Raw genomic sequence first — 21,631 nt, 5'->3', positions numbered from 1 at the left:
CAGCGGATTGAAATTTTTTTTATATTACATTTATTTTATATATATTTTATATTACGTTTATTATATATATATATAATACACATCTGGTTACAAATCTTATATATATATATATATATATATATATATATTTATTTAAATATTTATTTATTTATTTATTATTATTAATATTATTATCATTATTATTATTATTATTAATTGCTATTATTTTAAGGTAATTTTTGTACAAATTAAATAATATGTATAATAAAAAATAATAATAATAATAATATTAATAATAATAATAATTATTATTATTGTATTATTATTATTATTATTATTATTATTATTATTATTATTATTATTATTAATTGCTATTATTTTAAGGTAATTTTTTGTACAAATTAAATAATATGTATAATAAAAAAAATAATAATATCAATAATAATAATAATAATAATAATAATAATAATTATTATTATTATTATTATTATTATTATTATTATTAATATTATTCATTAATTCATTCATTCATTCATTTTCTTTTCGGCTTGGTCACTTGGCGTCGCCACATCGGAATGAACCGCCAACTTAACCAGCAAATGTTTTACGCAGCGGATTCCCTTCCAGCTGCAACACATCACTGGGAAATATTATTTTTATTTTTTATTACTGTTAATAATATTATTGTAATTACTATTTTCAATATAATCATAATATTTTTATTATTGTTTTTATTATTGTTATTATTATTTTATTACTGTTAATATTATTATAATTATTATTATTATTGTTGTTGTTGTTGTTATTGTTTTTATTGTTTTTATTATTATTATTATTATTATTATTATAACTTTTTATTATCGTTATTGTTATTATGGTCATTTTTTGGTACAAATAAAATAATAATATGTATAATACAAAAAATATATATTTATAGATAGATAGATAGACAGACAGACAGACAGACAGACAGACAGACAGACAGACAGACAGACTGATAGATAGATAGATAGATAGATAGATAGATAGATAGATAGATAGATAGATAGATAGATAGATAGATAGATAGATAGATAGATAGATAGATAGATAGATAGATAGATAGATAGATAGATAGATAGATAGATATTATATATAACATTATAATAACATTATAATAATAACATTACTTTTGTAACAGTAATTTTTAGTTTTGTTTTACTTGGTAGGAATATTTCTTGTGTAAATTTATTGCATCAATATTTTACTAATATAAATTTTATTATTTTTATGATTAACAGCTTTAATATTTTAATATTATTATGATAGCTTTCTTTATTTTTTAATTAGGATAAAATAAACATGTACATATCTAAATATGTTGTAATACTTTTCCACCTCTTCAGAATAATATCCGTTTTTATTTGTAAACAAGCAGTCATTGTTTTTCTATTACATAGACTTGTTTAGGTCTCTGAATCCACTAAGCCACCTTTATGGGACCTTCTTTCATTCAATGTAGTGTTGTATATATTTTTCCAACCAGTAATTTTACCCTAGAACAAATCTTGTTTCTTTATGCTCATTTTCTACAACTGATTATACAGGTTTTTATGCCCGTCTAAAATGTCACTTTACTTTTACATTCATAACTTCATAGCTGTGTAAATGTAAGTTTTATAATTTGTTTTTTACTAATATTCACTGTAATTTTACATCTATATTCATATATAGATTATATAACCTCATATGACTCTAAAGCTATATGTATAGCGTACATAACTTTATATGACCTTACAGCTGTATTTTTTTAATCTTATAGCTTATTCCAAACTTGAAAATAAATTATTATTTACCAAAACACAAACACACAATAGATATTAATCAAATGTTCTTCTAACAAAGACCCACACCTGAACCATCTTTTGAAAAGAACTACAAAAAGTATGTCAGACATATGCGCATGTGTTTGTGCACATATGTTGTGGAAAGCTGTCATGCTGTGCACGTGTGATCAATTAGCACACATCTCCTGAGACTCTACCCTAAACCTGTTTACACATACAGTACTGTATATACATCACTTCAGCGGTTGGATGAATGGGTCAGCGTTGTATCCTTCTTTACTACAGCCACGAAAACAACAAGCGCACTCAGCAGGTCACATGACCCTCATCTCAGACTACAGCAGGTCACGTGACCCTTATCGCTCTGTGCACCCAGGAGGGCCATCGAGCGAGTGGTCAGCGCTGGTAGGACAGTGTACAGCAGATATTGCTTTGAATGAAAACACTGCAGTTGAGGCGTGAGGGTCCAGATAAGCTACTGCAAGTCCATAGGGAAAGCTAAACAGGTCATCTGATAAGAGGAACGCCGTCTCGCACACACACAGACATACACACACATACTGTATATACAACACTTCTTCCAGTAAAAGCAAATCTGCACTCTGTCTTTCAGCACTTTGGTACTGGTGTCTTGTTTTCTGGTTTCTCTGTTCTGCTTTCTTTACACGCTTTTTCTCTGTCATGTGTGTGTATGTGTGTGTGTGTATAGATAAAGACTGGTGCTGTTGAGTGATTAGTGGGAGCTTTAATCAAAAGCCTTTATACAATTGCCTCGCAGGTGGACCAGGAGTTGATTTATTATCATCAGAGCTCGCACACACACTCTCTCTCACTCACTCTCTCTCTCTTTCTCTCTCCTTCTCTCTCTCTTTCCGCTGAATTATTTTGTGTTCAATTTAATTAAAGTACCAGAGCGATGTGAAATAAGTCAAATATGGTGATGTATTACTGTTTGAGACTTAATTGTGATTGGATACTGTATAATTGAGCATTTTTAAACACATACATAAAGACCTTTTGAACGTTTTGTTGGTTTTAAAAATCAAAATTTTTGTAATAGGCTCTATGCACAGATGGTGTTTTACTTCTGATGAATGCTTTAGGTGACTATTTTAAAGTCCTTTTACAGCATCGATGATGTAATATAATTAAAATATAATCAGTTAAATAGACTTCCTCATCCATTTGGTTGTTTTAAGCAACCAAAAAGAGATGAAAGACCGTTTGAATGCAATCGCTGTCATTAGCAGCAGGCTAGCGCAAAAATTCAGTTGAAAATACTGGGGTAAAATTTATTTCCATTTTTAAAAGACATGGTTTGGAAAAATATAATTGAATGTAGTGCTTCTTGTTTGTTAGGATGACATAGGATGGGGCTGGCTGACTGAAATGAGAAGTCTGTGCGCATATGCCCCATTAATAGCGTACTACTGACACTTCAAGACATATTTACTGTCTTATTTTTATGATGTGTTTGTTTGCTTTTAATAAAATTGCATTTGGAAATAAAATACATGTACATGGTGGTTAGCACTGTCGCCTCACAGCAAGAAGGTTGCTGGTTCAAGTCTTAGCAAGACCAGTTGGCATTTCTGTGTGGAGTTTGCATGTTTTTTTCAGTGATGGTGTGGGTTTACTCTGCGTGCTCCGGTTTCCCCCATAGTCCAAAGACATGCGCTATATGAATTGAATAAACTAAATTAGCCATTTTTCACAGAGATGGGTTGCAGCTGAAAGGGCATCCACTGCGTAAAGACGTGCTGGATAAGTTGGCGGTTCATTCCGCTTTGGATTTTGACATGAAAATGAATTATTTCAGAGGCTGCCACAGCGGAATGAACCAGCAACTATTCCAACATATGTTTTACGCAGCAGATGGCCGTCCATATGCAACCCAGTACTGAGAAACACCCATACACACTCATTCACACACACTCTCATACACTACGGCTTATTTAGTTTATTTAATTCACCTTTAGCGCAAGTCTTTGATCTTGTGGGGGAAACCGGAGCAAAGGTGCACCCTTATAAAAAAGGAGACTGACCTTATCAAAGAACCGAGCAGAAACGAGCAATGCTCTCCAGGGTAAGAAAGACAATGCATTGCATTTCTGTAGAAACAAAAGGAAGAAGTATTAATGGATTCAATAAAAAATGAGTAAATGTGTATTGTAAGTATGATGTTTACTGGATTATAAGGTGTAGCAGTGTAAGCATCAGTGAATGCTTATTGTAATGCATCTTTAATGAAGTCAGAAAAAAAAAATCATCTAACAACCTCAGACAAGTAGCATTTCTGGTCTCCGGAAGAAAGGAATGTTTAATTACAGGAGGACAGTTTTGCCTAGCCAGACTTTTTGACTTGCGCCATAAAGTCTCGTCCTCATTGCAATCTATTCTGGCCAAGAACTGCCCACTTAGACAAGAAGAAGAGCGTCTGACCGTCTGAGACTGCTTGGACAATAAATGAGGGTTTCATTCTGATCGATCTGAATGAATATGTGACCCATACCTTTGTTATGGCAAGCAATCAAGTTGTATTTCATAAATTATTTTATTTAGTTAATCTTTTTTAATTATGTTTTATGAGTATGGCTTTAGTGTACTTTTTATCTTATGTCAAATTACAGCCTGCTTGCTCTCTTGGAGGGAAAATGTGAGCTGTTTTGCATCGCGTTTTCCATTCATCCCGCAACTTTAGATTTCATACACTTCATCAAGCACTTAAATGGGGAGAGAATGAGATGGAGATGCTCATGCACATAATCTAGAGTTACTACAAATGCTTTTTTTTTAAGTTGCTTTGATACAGTGTTCGTAATTTCGCATCTTAAGGTAGGAAATTTACTGCGGCGTATCTGAGGGCTCGGCTGTCATTTGTAATTGTGTTGTCGCTCAGGGTCGTTTTGGTTTCTCTGATCAGTTCCTATGCCGAACTCCCCGCTGAGATTTGACTTGGTTTTTTTTTTTACACTGGACTCCCACTGAGATTCTCTCACTCATTTGACAGGTTCTGAATTTGATAATGCTTATCTTAAAATCTTATATAACTCTTATGTAAAAGTTATATAATAGTTGGTTACATTGTAATTAATAATGAAAATAATTCAATTAAAACTATATGTAAATATACATTTTACAATGATGTTTTTTGTTTGTTTGTTTGTTTGTTTGTTTGTTTGTTTGTTTGTTTGTTTGGGTGGTTGGTTTGGGTGGTTGGTTGATTGGTTGGTTAATTGGTAATTGGTTGGTTAATTGGTTGGCTGGCTGGTTGGTTTGTTGGTTGGTTAATTTGTTAATTGGCAATTGGTTGGTTAGTTGGTTGGTTGGCTTGCTGGCTGGCTGGCTGGCTGGTTGGTTGGTTGGTTAAATGGTTGGTTAATTTGTTAGTTGGTAATTGGTTGGTTGGTTGGTTGGCTGGCTGGCTGGCTGGCTGGCTGGCTGGCTGGCTGGCTGGTTGGATGGTTGGTTGGTTGGTTGGTTGGTTGGTTGGTTAGTTAGATGGCTGGCTGGCTGGCTGGATGGATGGCTGGTTGGTTTGCTGAATGGCTGAAATTTTATGGTTTTAAATAATTATTTTGCTTATATACAAAAAAACACACATTTGAATAATAATTACACATTTGTAAGTAAAATTATATCAATTTCCTAATGTAAATATATCAATTCTCAATTTTTTTATGTGTAATGTGAATTTTTAAGCACTACATTTGGATAACTTTAAAAACATTTTTCTCAGTATTTATATTTGTTTTTATCCTTCAGATTCCTCGTTTTCATATCGTTGTACATCCTTGTCCTGTCCTTACAAAGTATACCTCTAAAGAAAGCTTATACTGTATATTCAGCTTTCATGTGATGTATAAATCTCAATAAAATCAATAACATTTTAAAATACAATAAAATTAAAAAACAGTAATGACTGGTCCAGCGTATCATTTTGTTGGTCTTACTGGCTAACTTTCCAATCTTTATATTGCATTCTTTGACCTGAAGTTGTTTTACAGTTATCAGTCAGAATGTTCACTGTTGAGTGTCTTTGTTTTTATAGGTGCGTTCTTATTGATGTGTGGTTTATTTTAGATGCAGGTTTGATGCTGCTCTGATCCTCCTTTTATGGCTCTTGCTGTAGCGGTGTGAATGAGAGGCGCTGTTTCACTTATGTTTACATTATTTCTCTCCTTCATTTACAATTAATGGGACACCCAGTTTTATAGTAAACTCTTCGCCAGCTCTGTTGAAAGCTTTATTTTTTCTTAAGAAGGTACCATATAGTTCTCTATAGGTCCAGTAAACATGGATAAAGCCATTGAGAGAACAAAAAAAATCTATAATAGAGTCTGGAACAAGTAGTCTAAATACAATTTGTCTGGTTTTTAAGTAGTCTCTTTACTGCGAAAGGTTCAAAACACTATCTACAAAATTCATGAGAGAGAGGAAACCTCAGCAAGGAATTCTACTGCATAATAAATCTTAATGCAGAACAGTTCGGCCCAATTAAGTGCAGAAAAACACCATATAACCACTGGTTCAACATTAGTTTTACCTCAAACTCATTTTCAATGAGCTCACTTGGATGTGATCCACAAGTCTGGCCGGGCTTCTGTCGTTTTAAGACTTCTCTAAATATAGCTGTCGGCCATAGCTGCGAGCCTGCATGTTGGCATTTTTGGATAATTGGGGATATTTTTGATCATGTTTCACCACAAACCCTTTTTATTCAGATCTGGTTTCTGAAACCAGGAGAAAGAGGAAAAAGCTGACTCTAAGTTTGTGGGATTTAAGCTCGAGTCAGATAATATCAAAGCAGTGGCATTTGCAGGAAGTTTGTCTGTGACATGATGTTCAGTGTTTTAGGTGTTCTGGGCACTTTTGTTTCATCTAAATCATAAACAGTCATGTAATTAAAACTGTCCTAATTATGTTAAAGGTACTGGTGTGACCATACTGTAACTATCAATATTAATAAATCGAGTCTTTGCTGCCTGCTTGTGGTTTTTGGATTTTTTTATGACATTAATTAGTTGACACTCAGCTTGTTAAACATTGGTTGTTTTTCACTGGCAGAATTGGAAAGTGGAAAATTCCATTCATCCATCCAGCATGCATCCTCCCTCCCATTTGTTCATCCAGCATCCACCTACTCATCAGTTCTCCTTTCCCCCCTTTTTTTCCATATTTTTCCCTCCCTTCCTTCCTTCCTTCCTTCCTTCCATCCTTCCTTCCTTCCTTCCTTCCTTCCTTCCTTCCTTCCATCCTTCCTTCCTTCCTTCCATCCTTCCTTCCTTCCTTCCTTCCGTCCTTCCTTCCTTCCTTCCTTCCGTCCTTCCTTCCTTTCTTCCTTGCTTCTTTCCTCCCTTCCTTCCTTTCTTCCTTCCTTCAGAAACAGAAATAGATTCAGAAAAGTGGTTTACCTTTTGATATACAGTCGAGTATAAAATTATTCATACCCCTGGCAAATTCTGGCATAAAGTTTCTTTTATACAACTAGCATTTTTTTGTATTTTTGCTGGAAATAACACAGGCTTCTCCCAAAAGATAATATGACAATGTACAAAATATTTCTCAGATTTAATTTACATTTAATTTACAAAAAAAAAAAAAAAAATCTGAAAAATATTTTCACGTTTGAATATAAATATTATTTAATTTAATTTAATTTAATACATTTTATTTTATTTTATTTTATTTAACTTTATTTAACTTTATTTTGTTTTATTTTATTTTTATTTTATTTTCTTTTATTTTTATTAATTTTTTTTGTTTTGTTTTGTTTTGTTTTGTTTTATTTTATTTTTTATTTTATTTTATTTTATTTGTTTTATTTTACTGTTTTTTGGTGTAATTTTCTTTTTCCTTTATTAAATTTTAAAACCATAAACCACATATTATAGGTTGGCAATAAAACTAATGAGACCCAGGAAGCTGCATAGCAGTTGTGAAAACTCACTAAAGAAATGTACAGACTTTATTAAACAAAGCTTGGGTTTAATAAAAAAATTGGTAACTGAACCTTTTTGATGCATACCATAAGCAGATACATTTAGTTTGATATTGTGTTCTTTTTTTTAAATAATAATAATAATAATAATACTGTTTATTAGCTAATGTTAGTTAATCTATTTATCAATATGAACAAACAATTAATCCTACATTTATTAATCTTTGTTAACATTAGTTAATGTTCATCATCATTTTCTTTTCAGCTTACTGCCTTTATTAATTAGGGGTCGCCACAACAGAATGAATCACCAAATTATACGTTTTACGCAGCGGATAAACTTCCAGCTGCAACCCAATACTGGGAAACACCCATACGCTCTCATTCACATACATATACATTACGGACAATAAATTACCCAATTCACCTATAGAGCATGTCTTTGGACTGTAAGGGAAACTAGAACACCTAGACAAAAACCCACACAAACACAGGGAGAACATGCAAACTCCACACATTAATGCCAACTGACCCAGTCGAGGCTTGAACCAGCGACCTTCTTGCTGTGAGGCGATAATGCTACCCACTGCGCCACCGTGATGCCCGTCAGTTAATGTTAACTCATAGTGCATTAACTAATGCTAACAAGCACAACTTTAGAATTTAATGATACATTAGTTAAGGTTGAACTATAATAAATAAATTTCTCACAAGATTATTAATACTTAATTTTAGTAAATACACAAACTAATATTTATTAATGGACCATTATTATAAAGTTTTAACTTTTTTTTTTTTTTGCCTAATGAGCTTCACAAAGTCTCTTCATTATGTTTAACAGTATTTAAAATAAAATTGGCCTTTTCAAATATCTGTCTTAATATTTTATGCATTTATTCTTCTCAAACAACATTTTTGTTTTAAGCATCTTTACTGTAAAAGAAAGAACCATCATTCTCTTTAAGAAAATGATCTGCCAGTGACTTGATATTGACTTGTATATTATCAAATAACGCAAACCCTGGATTATTTCACCTTAAATTTTTCATAATAATTTGTATTTTGTATATTTATGATGGTATTTTTGTCAGCTTTGTTTATCTGCTTGGCAATTACGTATTTTTATTGACACCAACTTTTTTTAATGTCTTTGCAATTGGCAGGTATGAAAAAACATATAGTCAAAGATAATAGTAAGGAGGAAAGTGTCCACTGGCTCCTGCTCTTTCACTTTCTCTCTCCATCCCTCAGAGGTTGAGATCTGCTTAAGTGCTCAAATGTGTCTGGATGGAAAGTGACACACGGCCGCAGCAGTGTGTTGCTGTAACACATGCGTTATGGGAGATAGTGTTGTACTACAGCAGCAAGAACAAAAGAGCCTGTTTTCCACTGATAGAAAGCATCAGAAGACAGAGTGAGAGAGGGAGAGAGCAGGCGAGGGAGAAAGGGAGAGAGAGCTTGCTGACACCAGAATTCTTCAAGCTGACACAGGTGATGGATTAGATGTGTTATCCAGGCGGACTGGGGCTCAGAAAAAATCTCTCCAAGAGCAGAGAGAGAGAGTAAAATACTGCTGCGTCCAACAGACCTGAAATATCCCACTGCATTTCTCCCATATCTATCTATCTATCTATCTATCTATCTATCTATCTATCTATCTATCTATCTATCTATCTATCTATCTATCTATCTATCTATCTATCTATCTATCTATCTATCTATCTATCTATCCATCCATCCATCCATCCATCCATCCATCCATCCATCCATCCATCCATCCATCCATCCATCCATCCATCCATCCATCCACATATCCATCCATCCATCCATTCATCCATCCATCCGTCTATCATCCATCCATCCATCCATCCCTCCATCCATCCATCCATCCATCCGTCTATCATCCATCCATCCCTCCATCCATCCATCCATCCATCCATCCATACATCCATCCATATATATATATATATATATATATATATATATATATATATATATATATGGTGACGCGGTGGTGCAGTAGGTAGAGCTGTCGCTTCACGGCAAGAAGGTTGTTGGTTCGAGCCTCAGCTGCATTTCTATGTGGAGTTTGCATGTTCTTCCCTCGATTGTGGGTTTCCTCTGGGTGCATTGGTTTCCCCTTCACTGCAAAGGCACGCGGTACAGGTGAATTGAAAAAACTAAATTGGCCGTAGTGTATGGGTGTGAATGTGAGAGTGTATGGGTGTTTTTCATTACTGGGTTGCAGCTGAAAGGGCATCCACTGTGTAAAACAAATGCTGGATAAGTTGGCCCTTGATGAATAAAGGAACTAAGTAGAAGGAAAATGAATGAATGAATTTATTTTTCTAGGATTGCAATTTTATGCCAATTATATGCTAATAATATGCAAATTTGTTAAGCAATTACCAGTTACATGTCTTCACATTAACTACATATATATATTTATAGCAAGTAATTTTTCTAGGTTAGAAAGCAGATGTTTTTTTTTAATCGTTTTTCCTGTTAGAAGTAAATCAAATCTGGAAAGTTAAGAGACAGGTTGGCCTTATTCTGACAGTTAACCCTTTCAGTTAACGTTACCCTCTTCCTTACTGGAAAAGCACAGACATTTGACCTGTGGGAGCAGACAATTTTGAGGAATCCCCTTTTGTGTAATTGGATTCAGTGTGTTCAGGAGTCTCTCTCTCTCTCTCTGTGTTTCTATGTGGACACACTGCATGAGCCTACACATTTAAAATGGATTACAGAAGATCTGAGATAGGCCACCGGACAGATTGCTCTGTCAGTCTGAGTTCTGTCTCTGACTCCCTCTCGCTCCCATGCACACACATATTTAAACAAGGACATCCATTGTGTACGAGTCCCACAGCGTTTGGAAACGATATTCTTGAGGTCTGTGCTTTTCGTAGCCTTTTATAGCGAAAGAAAACACATATGGGAGACGCATTCAGAGTTTTCTTCTGGTCCTTATTCAGCTTTGATCGTTCCTGCTTAATGTGGTTTAGAGGTTATGGCTAAAAATAGACACCAGAGAGTAAATATTGTTGCGGAATATCTTTGTTCTGCAGGTTTATGTTTCAACGCTTTGTGTTGGAATTAAATTACCCTCTTACTGTTCTTCTCTTATATACGCTTGCCGTTGCTGTCATGTAATTACTTCAAAGGAAGATTAAATTGTGCTTTAATAAAGTCTTTTGGAGGTAAACGGAGTCGAGTATCCATCTAGATGTTGGCAGGGTATATAGATGCAAGCTTTCAAAATGTATTGCTTTTCTCAATCAAAAAGAGTAGGTTAACGTGAATCATCTGAAAAAGGATCTATTCAAAACCAACTACCCTAAAGGTTGTTTAACGGGTGGGTGTACATATCCTTGAATAAAACGAACACATACAGTACAGTGTGTGGGAGAGAGTGTGTGTTTTGCAGTGTGTTGTCATGTTAAATAGTGAGAGAATTTGAATGCGTCTCTGGTTTCTGTTCAAGCACTTTTTTTTGTAGCACGCTTACAGTACGTTCTCACATCAAAAGCGTCCTCTTGGCATGAGCATGTAGCTGGCAGGGACGGCGCTTTCAGAAGTACATCGTACAAATACAAACGCACCTAAAACAACATGTAAACAAGTGCCTATAAATGAATAAATATGCTGAATTATTATTTGAAACATGGAAAGAGAGGGTACAGCACTTGGCAAGTAGCAGGTGTAATTAGAAATGAGCGTTGTCGAGAATGTGAAACAGAGTTGTTAGTTGGATGATAATTGTTTGGTAGTTAATTGTAATAATGCTTGAGATTGCAATGTGATTTATGGATCTGCAAAAACTAGGAATGCACTGATTTTTGGCCGCTGACAATTTCTGTCGGATGTGGCGTTTTTGTTTTTCGTCCAAGACCAAGCAGGCACAGGTCATCAACATAATGTCAGATTGACATTGTACCCCAATGCAGTGTGGACATTACATTTTGTTTGTAAATGAAAATTGGGTTGATGTCAGAACCCACGTCAGGCTGATGTCAATATCTAATGTCCAACCTAAAGTCAATGTTTAACTAGAACCTAAAATTCATTGACAAACTTTAATGTTGGCTTGAGAAAGGTGTGGTGAAGGTAACAAGGTGGTGGGTAACAAGGTAAAGAGCCAGTAAGGAGGAGTTTGGTCCAATGTTAAGTCAATGGGATTTGAAGTTTCTTTGTTTTAAATGGAAGTTTCTTCACCATTGTAAGTCAATCGGCAAATTTGGCGTACTCTTGCTCCCCAGGGGTACAACTTACACCCAAGTTTAATTTGTAGATTTACATAGCTTGGCAGCCTCTTCAATTGTGGAAGATCACATGTTTCTAAGAATTTCTTGTAAAGTTATTATGCGTCAAAGTTTGGTTCAATGTTAAGTCAATGGTATTTTGCAGAGTTTCTGGAAAACTCTAAGCCAGATCAGTTTGAAAAGATATAGTAACTTGAGTCAGACTAGTCTAAAGATCTGGTCGAAGTTTGGTGGTCATAGCTTTAAAGCCCTAGGAGAAGGAGTTGGGATTTTTTTGGCTCAGAAAAAGGAATAATACGTTTAAGTAGCATAACAGTATGTTGGCTTGAAAAAGCCAAAACAATGATGTTACAGGTTGATGTTGTGTGAACATTATCACTATGACATCTATCAGATGATAGATTTTGGTTGCTATACTTGATGAATAAATGTCAGTATTTGACTTCAATATGACGTTGTTTTAAGATGTTGGCTTAATGTTGGATTTTGTTCAGTTTCCACATTACCTAAAAATCAAGCAAATATCAACGTCAATTGACGTCATTATTGGACATCAATATAAAGTGGTCCTTAGACGCTAGACATTGAATTTTGGTCATCTTATGTCACAACCTAAATCAAACCTAATATTAATTATGACATTGTGTACCTGCTGGGGAAAACACCCTGTATTATATGCAGAAGAAAAGGTTATCCTGAAACTCATTCATTTCAATGGAACATGCAAAGACAGGTTTGTTGCTGGGTCGACGAAAATGCAAGAGCAGCAGAGTGTGATAGTGGTCAACGTTCAAAATAGCTCAATATTCTGCTTTGTGGATATTCCATTGATGAACCAGTAAACTATGCATGAATCACATTTGCTCACCTTAAAAGCAAGTCTGCTCAAATAATGAGCTCCTGCTTCATTCCTGCTGCTTTCAATGTTGCGCAAATGTGCTGTCAGGGCAAGCTGGTAAAATGATGCCTCTCGACTGATTCACTAACAATAAAATGTCATATTGTAGGCTTGTTTTTTTATTTTTTAATCATTATAATCTAAGTTAATTTGTTAAAATCCAAGTCTTATGAAATTATATGATTTAAGAGAAAGTAAATAATTACTACAAAACATTTGGTTTTAGTTTTTCTAGCCAAGTGTATCCGGAATCTAATTGGTTGGCTAATTGGCTAATCTTAATTGGTTCCTGCTTAATTGGTTCCTGGCAAAAACTACATCGTATTTTAAATAAATATGTTATCTGGTCTTTTCATATGAGCAGCTCATTTTAACCGGTCTTTCAGTGTCTCCGATTGCTCAGTTTGCCTTTACACAAACTATATTTTTTAAAGGGCAGCGAACTGCAGCATAAATCGAACATAGTTTTGGAACGGAAAAGGACAAGAGTATAAAACATTAGGAACCTCTTTTAAACAAGTTTGTATTGGTGCTGCTTTGGTATGAATCTTTTGTAAAAAAAAAAAAAAAAAGAAAGAAAAAAAGCCACTTATGTTTAATTGTTGATGTCGTTGGGACGTTAGTTGTCAGATATCATATTGACGAGAATATCAGATTCCAAGAACATATATAACATTCTCATCCTTATTTAGAATGGATGAAGGCGCACACATTGGGCGCAGTGAATGCTGTGTGATTGTGGGCTGTAGTTTTGCGTGGGCTCTGCTGTCGGAGCATCTCTCAATGAGAAAGACAGCTGCACTTACACTGGAGCCAAAGGGACGGCAGCCATCTATAATGTACATACGGGACTGAGGGAGAGAGAGAGTGAGAAACAGAAAGTGCCTATAATGAAAAAGTAATGAACAAAAACTTGTAAGAAGAAGACAGAGCTTACACAGAGAGAAAAATAACAATCATGACAGAAGAGGCTCAAGAAAGGTGAATGACATCAGTGGTCAGGAAAATGAGAAAATATATGATTGTTGTCTGGAGTTGCAGGGACAGATATGCATTCATTTTACAAATACTTGAAGGGAAACAGATGAAAATGGATTAAAAAGTTAACAAGGGACAATAGTTATGGCTTAAGTATATCTCAATGATTATAGATAACTCCCAATCAACAGTTAGAAGAGGGACAAATTACAAACTGGCAAAAGGATGTAGGGCCCCCAAGGCTTATCGATGTATGGTGGCATCAAATTCTGTCTTGTCTGATGGAAGCCACAAGAAGGTGTCACAACAGTTCATCACACTCTGCTGCCTGTGGGCTGCATATTTGCAGTTCAATCAGATTTCTATTGCTATATAAAAAGCACCTGGATCTTAGACAGTAGAAGTTTGCGATCAACGTCATTCTTGCTTGAAGAACATAGCCACACAGGGCGTATTCATATTGTGCACTTTAGTTAGTCATTTCATCATTTCGAACAGCAAGAATGCACAAATATCAGCTCACCTTGCACGTTTCACACTTTTGTATGTGACATGAGAACGACCATGTAAACAACAATGGAGGACATACTGTACAGCAGATCTTGTTCTTGCTTATTGGCATGTGACTTTCTGTCACAAGAAGAGACAAACTTTGTTTGAGCTTTTTTTTTTTTTTGCTGTGTGCAGTCATTGTATTATTGTGGTGTCATATTTTTGGCTGTGTATTTAAAATGGCACTTCCTGTGTTGTCATTTCCCTGGTTTGTTGCATAACCAGTTGTATTCGGTAGCAAGTCTAGCTCCCACCTTTTGGTACCGTATGGTTGTGCTATGTACTTAAAATAGTGTTACGGTACGTTTTTCCTATTTTGATTGTATAAATGGAATTAAATGTGTAGTGGAATCATTCATTCATTCATTCATTCATTTATTCATTCATTCATTCAGATATTTTCTTTTCGACTTAGTCCTTTTATTAATTAGGGGTCGCCACAGCAGAATGAACCGCCAACTTATCCAGCATATATTTTACACGGCAGATGCCCTTCCAGCTGCAAGCCACCCATACATTCACATTCACACACATTAACTACAGACAATTTTAGCTTACCCAATTCACCTATACCACATGTCTTTGGGCTTGTGGGAGGAAACCAGGGCACTTGGAAGAAACCCATGCCAACACGGGGAGAACATACAAACTCCACACAGAAATGCCAACTGACCCAGCCGAGGCTCAAACCGGCAACCTTCTTGCTGTGAGGCAACAGCCCTACCCACTTTGCCACCTAGTGGAATCACACCACTGGTCATTAGTCCTATTTTCTTTTACATCTTTTGGACAGTAATGTACATTTATTTGTGGAAGTGATGGCACCAGGATGCACTGTGAGATGGATAGAGGATGGAGGGAGTGTTCTTGTTTTGCTGTCAGGGTTGAAGCTGACAGCAAAATGTCACTTGACGTCATTTCTTTGTGCGCTTACCAGCTGATCTTGTTATAAATGGCTTTCCCACTGCTACTTGTCCAGTAGCTCACCATGTACGTCAGCAGACTTGAGACACAGAGAGAAGTAGACCATGACAATGGGGTTCGAGTCCAGCTAAGAACGCTTCCAAAAAGTGGGTCAGACAAAAACACAAATCAACAAATAAAATAAATAAGTAAATAACAGAGTGATAATGTGGTAAAATATGAAAATGTGCTAACAATCAGACGAACTGTCGATTGGGTTTAGGTAAGTGGGTGTGCAGGTTAATTGGTGCTATTGAAAACACTATTGGTTGGGTTCAGGGAAGTAGGGTGGGTCAGTCGATTGGTCAGTCAGTCAACAGCGGCCTCTGGTGGATTCACGAAAACAAAAACTGCAAAAAACATATCCCCTGGGACGTATTTAGCGCTCTCCAGAAACAAATATAGCAGTATATTTTCAGAATGAGCCTGGGTTGTTCTCATGGTTGTTCTCACGCCGCCATCTTGCTAAAGGGTAGCGCTCCTTTGAAATGAATGCGGGACCAGGGTACCAGAGAGGACTGTGGCCATCCAAAGCCAGAGATATACACATATATCTATGATCGGGAGTTTTCCTGGATGTTAGTATGTAATTTTTTTTTTCTAATTACGAAAATTATAATTTTACTTTTCTTAAAATTAAAATTAATGATAATTTTATTTTTGGGAGCACTGTACCAATGTGGCGGCGCTATTGACGCATGCTCAGGGTCCCTATGCGATATCTAGTGTATATATCTATGTTAAACAGCGATGTAAGAATGTATTCAAGCTGCATACACAGCAGTGGTTGTCCAGTTCTGCTATTGGAGAGCCACGTTTGAATGCCCCTGGTACACAGTATCTAACTGTGCCCATTCCCTGCTTATCAAGGCATTCATGCCCTTTAAAGCTGTGTGCGCCTCTCAGTTACATCCACATAACCTGTTCTGGTATCCACGTCTGATTGCTTTATATCCCCCTGTAGGGCCAGTGAACACAACATTTACCTCTACGAGCAGAATGCCAGAGCCACTTCCTGCCTGCAAATGAAGTATGCTCTTGAAAGTGCCCTCCGCGGACTACTGGGCACACAGTTCTCCGTGACATAAGGTCCCTGTGGTGCTCGCCAGGTCATATCAGGGTCACGCTCGGCCGAGCACGAGGAGGCGGGTCTTGACATGTTTTATGTATGAACACATTTACCGCTACAGCAGGACGTCAGTATGCTGTAAATGTCAGTTTAGTGGATTGGGAGGCTGCCGTTCGCAGATGGTTTTTACATTTGCTGGAGTGGACTAATGCTTAAACAGGGACTTTGCATAGCGTGGACATGATTTTTTATTTCCTCCTGACTTGTGCTCTGGGTCAGAGTCGTGTTGGGAAACAGCTTGTTCATGTTTCAGTACAGATTTGACAGTAATCGTAATTGTCCATCTTTAGTTTCACTGAATTGTCTTCGCTGTGTTCCTTCAGTCTCAGTGTCATTGGTGTTTGTTCAGAGTTGTCTGCTCTATTGTGAAGCTCTGCTAGACAGACACATGACCCTGGACTGACCCCAGTCACACTCTATACAGTGGGAGGAGACAGTCTAGCGTGAAACCTGTGACGTCAATTAATAGTGCAGCTGGATTTATAGCTCTGAGACAACCTTTGACCTGATCAAAACCTGTTTAGCCAGCTAATTGGTGGTAAATGTATTTTATCTTCACTGTAAAAAATTCTTACAGCCTTAAATTGTTTAGTTGAACCAAATGAAATGTTCTAGTCATCTCAACTTACATTAGTCAAGCTGGCAAAAAGTGTTAGGTTTTAAATCGTATATTAAAACTTGATTAACTTATTAAAATAAGTTAAAATAACATAAAAACATTTGTTGTCATAATTTTTTTGTCGTATGATTTTTTACAGTGTGTTTTATTTTCATCTATCGGAAATATAGTTTTATAATTATAAAAATGTATTTTTTTATGGTGGTTATGTTTATTTATTTTGTTTATATATACATGTAATAATCTAAGTATATACACTGGAAAAAAGCTTTCATTCATCCAAAAAAAAATATATAGTATACATTTTCTCACTTGATTCAATGCAAAATAAATCATTTGCCTTAAACTAGGGATGCTTCGATAATCACATTTAATAACTCAATCGGTTCTCATTGATCTGGCTGATCTCATGAACTGATCATAAGTGTTTGTGTTTAATTCAGGGAAGTTGTTTCCAAATTACATTGTTAGTATTTTTTTTTGTCTGTGCTATCTATTATGTTTGGTAAAGCTGCTTCTGACCATGACAATTAATTCAAATTCTCTTTTTGTACTAAACAAAAAGATAAAGCTTTAGTCAAATCAAACATTTCCATAAAATGTTCATTCATCCAATAAAAAAAAAATAGGTAATGGTTTCACATCTAAATTTGATCACTTGAGCCAAGGAAAAACAAATAATTTGCCTTAAACAATATTTTGTATGTCCATTAAAGTACAAAGCATATTGAGCTTTAGTTTAATACACATGCACGGGCCTATGTGAATAACCAAAAAATTTTACATTGGTCAAAACCAATTTTTCTTAGATCACCTTTTAATCAAAAACATTTTTATTTACCTATATTATGAACTTAAAATATTTTACTTGAAAAATAAAACAAACAGTATTAAAATGAAATGAAAGATACATTTTTAATTGAATGAATTACTGCTTTAAAACTAATTTTCAGTGTACATAACATAATCATCAAAAAAAAATTATATATATATATATATATATATATATATATATATATATATATATATATATATATATATATATATATATATATATATATATATATATTAGGGATGTAACGGTATCAGAATTTCACGGTACGGTAATACCTCGGTATGAATGTCACGATACGGTATTTATTGAATCATTTACAGGAAAAAACAAAACTTATGAAAATACTCCAAAAAAGTGCCAAAAGTGTCAATGACATACAAATTAGTCCTCTATCTGTAAGCTTTGAAACAGGAACTTCAATTTTAATAACAAAAAAATATTAAACCATGTAAAAAAATTAAGTTTCAATTTAGTAGTGTTGAAAACTCATCACATTCAACATTTAATCACTCACTCACTTAGATAGAGATGGGTTTAAAGGAAAATTATCATATAAATATAATCTGGTAAAAGCTGGTATCTCTGGGTATTTACAATGTCCCCTGCAACAGAAAAAAACCCTCTCATTTGGGACTGAGGTTTCTGGGACAAGAGAGATATGACTTGGCCCAGGTTGTTAGCAATGGGGAACGTTGTGCATTGTCTTTCCCCCACTTGAGAGGACAAACCATGAGTGAGATAGAGATCTCATGTCTGCATCAATCTGAACTGTTTCTGCAGTCCCCATGACTGATTAGTCGTATTCCCCAACTTGTAGGCACGTGCACACACAGTGCTCAACCTGTGCAGTGCACATGCCCTTTTTAGTCTTGGATAGAAAGTTTCCTTCAAAAATGATCAAAAGAGCCCCCGCGACGCGACATACCCTCTGTCCCCGTTTCACAGTACGCGCGCGACAACACAGCTGATAAGAACTCGCGCGACAACACCGCTATTCAGTATGCGCGCGACAACACAGCTGATAAGAACTCGCGCGACAACACCACTATTCAGTACGCGCGCGGCGACAACACCCGCTTTAGGGTTTTCCAGCTCTTTTTCATCCCCGCTTCTAGCAGCACACTCCATTTCCGCATTACTGGATCTGTAGCGACAACAGACCGCAAGGCATGATGGCCAAGCCTGGGCTGATGGGAATTGTAGTTTCCGGTACCTCCCGTTCGCTTCATTCGCCTGAGCAAATTTTCTCAGAAGACCTATAGTTTTACCGAGTCATGCGACTACGGTAATATCGAAAAAAATTTATATTACGGTATGACGGTATTTACAATACCGTTACATCCCTAATATATATATATATATATATATATATATATATACACATGCACACATTAAGTTCTTAGCAATGCATATTACTAATCTAAAATTAAGTTTCCATGTGATTTACGTTTAAATAAAAAATACTTTTTCAAGATAATTTATCCTAATATTCTAACGATTTTTAACATAAAATAAAGTTGATAACTTACATACAATGTGTTTTTGACCATTCCCACAAATACACCCGACCAACTCAAGACGGATTTTGTATATTAAATTATTGTGTAATATGAAAGTATACTGTATGCATATATATAAACTGCTAGAAAAAGAAAATGATTGTATAGTAAGTGTGCATATGTACAATTCATTTTCCTTATATTCATCGTATTGCCGTGATAAATGATTTTTGGGTGAATGAATTTCTGCTCATGACTGTTGTCTTCTCTGTGTCTCAGATTCGGGTTGATGGTCCTCCTCAAGGCGGCGTCCAGTATGAAACTCTTTCTGTCATCAAAGATGGAAACTCGATTCTCAGAGACATGGCCTTTTCCCTGGACAACAGCTACATCTACGTCATGTCGGAGAGACAGGTATGAATATATACATGTATATTCTCCTTTCTTCCATCCATAACAGCTGTAGGACGGAGGGAACATGACATCGCGTGCTAATGAAAGAGAGGAATGAGGAGAGAGTAGAGTGATGGAGGGACAGCTGAAGGAGGAGAGATGGAGAGAGGACAAGGTCACCCTCCCCTGACAGCATAATGAACAGAGAGAGAGAGAGAGACTGAGCTCATATTATATCAATACACACTACACTTCCCTTGGGGAGGTGGGCGGTGGGAGGCATTTTAGATCACTATACTATATTACCAGATTATAGAAAACATGCTTTTTTGCCTCAGAGTGAACGAGGTTGGTCATGATGTTATATTTTGATTGAGATATTGTATTATATAGTGACATAATATCTTGCAATATGGCACATTCATAGTACAAAATAAAAGAATAGAAGAGTTAGCCATTCTCTAAAGGAGAAGAGAAGGAGAAAAGAGATGGATGAGCAGGCCGCTCTCTTACATCCCCAGGTTTTTTTTAGCATGTGTTCTGGAGGGCTGATATCCCCTCTGGGGTGTCGTGTGGATAGTGGGATGGTTCAGGCGGGGCAGGAGGGACAGGGCGGTAATGAGAGAGGTGCTTTAATGCACAGTGGGCTGACAGGTTCACATCAGATGGGTACATGCAGGACCGCTGGGTCAGAGGAGAGAAAAATGAGGAGAAAAAGAAGGAGACTTGTTGAGTCAGCACAATGTATATGCACTCGTCCTGCTGCCGTCCTGAGGGATGCAAAAGTGCTCACAGTATTTTATCAACTTTGTGGATTGAGTCCTGGGCATCTGCTTCACCCAAACCTGGTTACATAAATTTAACAGAGAAGATACAGAGCCAGAAAGTCTGTGCTTTCTCTCTTTCTTCTTTACTCATCCACTCAATGCAGTTATTTTAATTTAAAGTCATTTTATTTTTATTTTATTTTATTTTATTTTATTTTTTCATTTTCATTTTCATTTTCATTTTTATTTTATTTTATTTTATTTTATTTTATTTTATTTATTTTATTTTATTTTATTTTATTTTGTTTTATTTTTTTTTTCATTTCATTTTATTTTCTTTTTGTTTTATTTTATTTTCTTTTTGTTTCATTTATTTTGTTTTTCATTTCATTTTTATTTTATTTTATTTTATTTTATTTTATTTTATTTTATTTTATTTTATTTTATTTTATTTTATTTTATTTTATTTTATTTTATTTTTGTGTACGTCACCCAAACCTGGTTACAAAAAAAATTATAGAGGAAATATAGACTCAAATACGTGCTTTTCCCCTTTCCTTTTTACTTCATGCACTCAACTGCTGTTTGTTTTTTATTAATCAATTCATTTTTTATTTATTTATTCATTCATTTATTTATTTATTTATTTTTGTGAATGGGGATCATTATATTTGGGGATCTTTTGCATGATACACTTTTAAAATCCCTCTTCTATCAAAGAATTGACACTTTGTAAATCCCACCCCCACCTTCTCTTTTTTCTTTCAAGCTTTTGGTATCAGCCATGGCCGTATCAATTTGTGCCCTCCCCAGAAAGATAGTGAATAATTTCTTGAAAAATGACATACTGATTTTAGACAGCAGCAGACATAAATATCTGCAACATACAATGGATATATTCAGCATCTGCTTTTAAATCATATTATTTTTCTTGTTTTAATAAAAATCTCACTTTATATTGACATTATTTCCAAAAACAAAACAATA

At 35.2% G+C, this 21,631-nt stretch overlaps 1 protein-coding gene across 15 annotated transcripts in view; it reads left to right on the top strand.

Annotated features, from left to right (window-relative positions):
• The window catches only part of plxna2 (plexin A2), a 775,253-nt gene that overhangs the window by 526,741 nt on the left and 226,881 nt on the right, over positions 1-21,631 (top strand). For all 15 annotated transcript variants that reach the window (XM_073939239.1, XM_073939238.1, XM_073939236.1 and 12 more), the window contains one exon: positions 19,764-19,898. In XM_073939239.1, coding sequence (XP_073795340.1) covers positions 19,764-19,898 — 135 coding nt within the window. The remainder of the gene's footprint in view (positions 1-19,763; positions 19,899-21,631) is intronic.

The sequence above is a fragment of the Danio rerio genome, chromosome 23 (assembly GCF_049306965.1).
Source record: "Danio rerio strain Tuebingen ecotype United States chromosome 23, GRCz12tu, whole genome shotgun sequence".
Taxonomy (NCBI): domain Eukaryota; kingdom Metazoa; phylum Chordata; class Actinopteri; order Cypriniformes; family Danionidae; genus Danio; species Danio rerio.
Note: the sequence above shows the minus strand (reverse complement) of the source record. Positions and strands in the feature narration are given on the sequence as shown.